At 34.0% G+C, this 6,000-nt stretch overlaps 1 protein-coding gene across 1 annotated transcript in view; it reads left to right on the plus strand.

Moving 5' to 3' along the window:
* The window catches only part of ANOS1 (anosmin 1), a 174,087-nt gene extending 169,144 nt beyond the window's left edge, over positions 1 to 4,943 (plus strand). The window contains exon 14 of the mRNA XM_075196468.1: positions 661 to 4,943. Within this exon, the coding sequence (XP_075052569.1) occupies positions 661 to 719 (59 nt within the window). The 3' untranslated portion in view covers positions 720 to 4,943. The remainder of the gene's footprint in view (positions 1 to 660) is intronic.
* The last annotated feature ends 1,057 nt before the right edge of the window (positions 4,944 to 6,000 follow it).

A 6,000-nucleotide genomic window follows, 5' to 3' on the forward strand; every position in this document is an offset into this window, starting at 1 on the left:
CATTGTTATTGTGGTGATTAAGAAATCCAGCTACATATCCTTCAAGATCAGCAGGGTTTAACAAACTAAAGCTAGGTACACACTACACGGTTTTCGTCCAAAAATCGGCTCAAACAGCCAACATACGACCGCTCGTTCAAAAGTCGGGTCAGTGTGTGTTGTGACACGATGGTCAAAAGTCTGCCCAAATGGATGATTGTCGCCTCATTTGGTTGGTCGGACCGTTAAATATTTTCGTTCCAATCTCGTTTCTGTTGTGTAGTGTGTATAAACTTCCCACCGATCCATAACAGTGAGTACGAAATCATTGCTCACGACAACATGGCTGTAAAAAGTCGCTAAATGGACGTCCGCTCTTCCCTTTATCGCCCTAAACAAGGCTAGTGTGTATGCAGTCCATGGACCGAGCGATCGGAACATTGATCGCATGTAAAATCGCTTGGCATAAAAAGTTGGTGGAAAACTCTGTAGTGTGCACCCAGCTTAAGACTTGGGCACAAAGTACTCTCTTCTACCAGAACAAAATATCGTTCAGTCTTCTTTGGTGACTAAGTTTTGACTGAACAGATACACAGTTTGTACTACTCTTTAAATAATGTAAATGCAAGTTCTCGCTCTAGAACGTCTTTGTAACCGCACTGTTGTTTTAATTTTCTTCAGGGCCTCATATGAAGCAACACCATCCTCATCACTACAAACCATCTCCGGATAAATTTTGAAACCGTTTGTAGCCACAATTAAATGAAAGGACTTTGCATGATGAAAAACAAACATTCGGAAGGACAATGTATGCATTTTCCTGAAGATTTATCAACTTAATGATAACAGGCGGTCATTTCTGCATCAATGTGTCCTGGATGTTCCGTGTGGCTTCTTCTCAGCTCCCAGTATGCAATGTGTAGCACATATTGAAGGATAGATTTCAGCTACCCATGTTGCTTTTCCTTAGATTTCACATAGATTGTAAAGTGCTTTGTATGGCACATCTGTTTTTTTCTGTGTACCAATTATTCCTTGTAGTTAATGGGTTTGTGAATATTATATATTGTAAATACAACTTAATATAGATACTTAAATAATTATTAAGGAACAGGAAGGAGGCCAGTAAAACTAATGGAAGCAATAAGATATGCACAAGAGATAAGACATTTAGCATTTAAGGATGCTTATTAAGAATTCCATGGATTAACAATTAATCAGTAAAACAGTCAGGGGAGGGCTGGCAAATTTTAGCCTGGGGGGCAAGACTCAAGTCAGCAGCCTATTAGGAAGAAAAAAATGCAGGTGGCCAAGTGACCCAGCCCAAGGTAGCCCACTATGAGCCTTCCCAGATGCCCCCCTGCCCCCAGCCCAGCCAGCCCTTGACAACAGTAACTGTAATATTTATCCATATTTTGCAAGAGCATAGTTTATTTCCATTTGGCAAAGCCAATAGACACAATACCATTAATTGAAATGTGTAATCACTTTAAGACAATTTTGTTCTTTATAAAAGTCTATGTTCCATTCAGCCATAAAATAGTATTGTATATGTATCATAATATCCAAACTATGTAACATTTCAGAATTGTCATGGACAACATTACAGATAAAAGCACAGAATAGAAGTTATTAGGGCCTCCATTTTATATAACTTATTTGTGCTTCATTTGATAAGTTGGACTGTATATTAAAATAAAATATATTTTTTTCATTTACCTATTCTGTTTTCCAATGCAATGTCTTCCAGTGGATACTTGCGTCATCTAAATATCATGCAGAATTTGTATTCTCTGTAAACGTATATTAGTGACAGAACACAGTAGCTTGAAGATATAATTATCAATGTTAGTATATATTTTGGTAAGCTTAAGTATTTCTATTAACATAAAACATTGTTTTATGTGCGTTGTTTTAATTATAATAACATAGCACTCCTCTTGTTTGTATATGTATGTAAAATACGGATTTTAAGGCAATTTCACAAAATTAATAATGGTGAATTGTATATGCTTAATGGTGTGTAGATTATATTGTTTTTTGATTAACTTTGTTGATCCAAAGTACATTTAAGTAATAAGCTATGCAGTATTTTTCTAGTTTAACTTGCTGAAATTTAATTTTATGTTTAGCATGGCAGCAATAACAATAGACATAGATTTAAATGGTGGCATAGATAGTTTGAGTACTTAGAAATGGTAATAGCTAATTAGATTGCAAATGAAATAACACAGCTTGTAGAGAAAAACTCTGAAATGTTTGCTGAGTTTTAAGCCTACAATATATCCATATATATATATATATATATATATATATATATATATATATATATATATGTAGATCTATATATATGCATACACATATATATATATATATATATATATGTATACATATATATACATAGGTATATGTATTCACGCACAAACACACACTGGTTGAAGTGGAAATTTAGAAGTGGCAATATGGAAAATAGTAAGTGAATGGATTTTGCTAGTTGTACAAGGAAAGCACAGTATACCAGCCAACTTTGGACCTTGACCAGTGTGAGTTTTGTGTGTGTATGTGTATATATATATATATATATATATGTGTATATATATATATATATATATATATATAAAAGTAAAAGTCAAATCTGTGATATATATATGTATATATATATATATATATATATATACAATCACAGGCGTCATATATTTACAGTACTGATATTGCAACATTTGCATATACTTGTTCATATTACTAGAGGCTTTCCCAATTTACAGTTCTATGTTAACGAGAGTAATTATAGTAATGGGAGTAACCATTTTTCCATGTGCTTTTGACTTCCGATCTATATTCACAGCTCTCATATTCATACACAGTCTGACCTATTGTCAATGCAGTGATACAGTCATACAAGTTCTGACTGAAAAACAAGTATGATTCTATGAGATAAATATTTTTCTATGCAAGTTACAGTATATCAGGCAACTCATGAAACATTTCTGCATATCTTAGTTTGTACTTTAATACATTTTCTTAATGGTATATCCTTTTCTAGAAATACATTTATTTTAATTTATGTGCCATATTAAAGATAATTCTAAAATAAATATATAAACATAGATACATGAACAGAAACATAATACCTTTTTAATTGATTTATTTTATGGGGAAACAAAATCTCAGTTTATTACCAAGTAATGGCCATACCTTACTATATTCTGTAGTCAGTACCTACCGTTATGTTTTTGGTGCATGTTATTAAATCCATTTCGATTATTGTCAACATGTTATAGCAGAGCATAGAGCAATGTATGCATTTATTGCCTTTAATGGGATTTGCTTGTGATGCATAAGCCATGAAATAATATAGAACACTAGTAATAATTGGCATTAGTTAGCGGGTTAATATTCACATTTAAAGCCACAAATTGTATTCTGATCAGTAACAATGCAAACACTTCTTCTGTTGAAAATAATATTACAGTTTGCTTTCAGTTTACAGTAATGAAAATAGGTTCTGGCCAACTTGCATTTGCTTGTCAAAGCAGCTTTACCACCTACATATAATATTTTACTACTGTGCAACCCCAGTAGCCAGTAATATAGAATTGGCAAACCAATTTTGTTTACCAACATCATATGGCCATGGAGATGGATTTGGCGTTGAGATGGGGCAATCACAAGTCACAATATTTATGATTTGTTATATTTATGACTTGTGGATTAGTCCTCCTGCTAACACCCACTTAGTTTTTGTCCGATGCTGTAGGAGGAACGTAGGGAGCTAGTGCAGCTTGAAGAACACAATTTTGCCATCTGTTATTTTAGAAATAAACTGGAAAGGCACACCATTGTTTTTTTCTTTAATGGATCAGTAAACCTAAGATGCATCTTAATTAAAAATAAAAATAAAGCTTGCACATTTTACAAATATGTAAAAGTTTCCATACATTGAGATGTTTTTATTAGATTTTCCATAATTGTGCACAGTCTTCTAGTAAAAATAACATATTGTGTATTTGGAGATACAGTTCCCTCTACTGCATTCTACATTCTGTTACAAAATGTAACATTTCCAATATGAGGTTTGCTTCACATCTGGTTGTGTTGTGCCTTTAATCATTATATTAAAAAATAATTTTCTAAAACAGTATTCAACCTTGTGATGCTTAGCTTCAACAGAGGGACATCTGTCGATTCCATGCATACAGATAGTCATACATACAGATCAGGGCATCTAAAATAGAATTCTGTACACAAATTTCGATACAGTGGAGTGGATGGAACAAAAGTGCCAAACATTGTATTTATATTCTACAGTGGCACAATGGACAAGTTTAAAAATATATCATTAGCACTGAGAACCAGTTAACAGTTTCTCTTTTATGTTCTGTACCTTCATACAATATGTATTCTGCTTACCGTTCTTATATTGTATTTATTTCCTTACGTTGTGGACCCACACTACTCATAGTAACTTTATGCATTAGAGAAAAAAATGCTTTGTAGAAATTGCTATGATGTGAATAAAATGTTGCATGTGGTAATAATAACATTTTATTTAAGCTGTAAATGTATACATGTGAATGCTACTTATAGTGTTTAATGTATTGTGCATGTCAAAAAGTCTTCAGTTGTAGGCATGATTCATTTATACACATCTAGCATTTCCACAATATATCTGTATAAAATCAGTTGTCATCCAAACAGAGCAGTCTGTAGAGTGACCTTTAATGTGTCTAGGCTAGTTTGGCTAAAGACAGTCATGGCTATCACATACTTATTTATATGTAAAAGAAAACTTTTTTTTTATGTCCCATTAACTAAGTTTATTGCATAAAAGGAAAACGTGTAAAGATTAAAGTGCTTTGTAAAGAAATTTATAAATGTAAATATTATATGTTACCAATTTTCATGTTAGAATTTGTACATAATGTTTATGTAATAAACTATCCTTAAATGTAGAAAAAATGGAACTAGTGTTCATCCTTTCTAATGTGAATGTTTTCTTTGTACTAGATTGTTTGACACTAACTAGATGATATTTGGTATAAATTTTAGTTTATAGGTCGACGGAGTAGGATTGTTTCATTTGGTTTTCAATGTTTTAAGTGATTGTACAATTTATACACTTGGTAGGGATTTCATATCACTCAATTGTCTTTTGGCTGTATACACACACAAACATACACCACAACAGCAAAGATTCAACACAGCATAATAAAATCTGCCTTTGTGTCATTATTATCAATTATACACATACCAATTGCAAGTTAACATATGACCCAACAGTTGATATTAAATCAAGAATATAGTAAATGAACACCTGCATAGGGATGAATGCACTTAAACTCCAAACTTGTAGGTTTCTGTCTTAACTTCAGGGGTTTATATTTTCCCTGCTTGTTGTGAATTTATATCCAATAGTCTGCCACTGGGAGTGGCAAACAAGCCTATATAGCATCCAAGAACAGCAGTTCTCCTTCTTTTGCTTCACGAAATCAAAGGAATAAGTAACTGTCTCTGTGATTGGTAGCTATTGTATTCTATAGTCTTTACCTGTATCTGCTCCTGGAATTTTCTTGTCTATCTTCTTATTATCTTGTCCTTTTTCAGCTCCCTCCTCTTCATCTCTCTTGTTTTTTTTTTTTTTTTACTCTTTGATACTATTTTTCATATTCCATTTCTTTCTTCCCCTTTTCTCTACCACCCCAGCCCCCCTTCACCATCGCCATCAATCCCTGCCTGTGGTTTTCCTCATCCCTGTACTTGCACCTGTCATTTTCCCATCATTTACTGCCCATGACACTCAGCCGCCCCTGCCATCACCCCCCCATCTTGACTATAGGACCATAGCCCCTCTGCCATTTCCCCCTGCTACCTGGTCTGCTTGTAACTGCGGCTGCAACTGTGCTGTGGTCTGTTTAGGGCAGCTGGCAACTGTTTTCAGTTCAGGGCAGATCTTTTGCCCACATGCAGGGGGGTCTCCCTCCCACCACCACCGCCCCCGCATGTCTCAATAAAGTGTCTCAC

Source organism: Mixophyes fleayi, chromosome 2 (assembly GCF_038048845.1).
Source record: "Mixophyes fleayi isolate aMixFle1 chromosome 2, aMixFle1.hap1, whole genome shotgun sequence".
NCBI lineage: Eukaryota > Metazoa > Chordata > Amphibia > Anura > Limnodynastidae > Mixophyes > Mixophyes fleayi.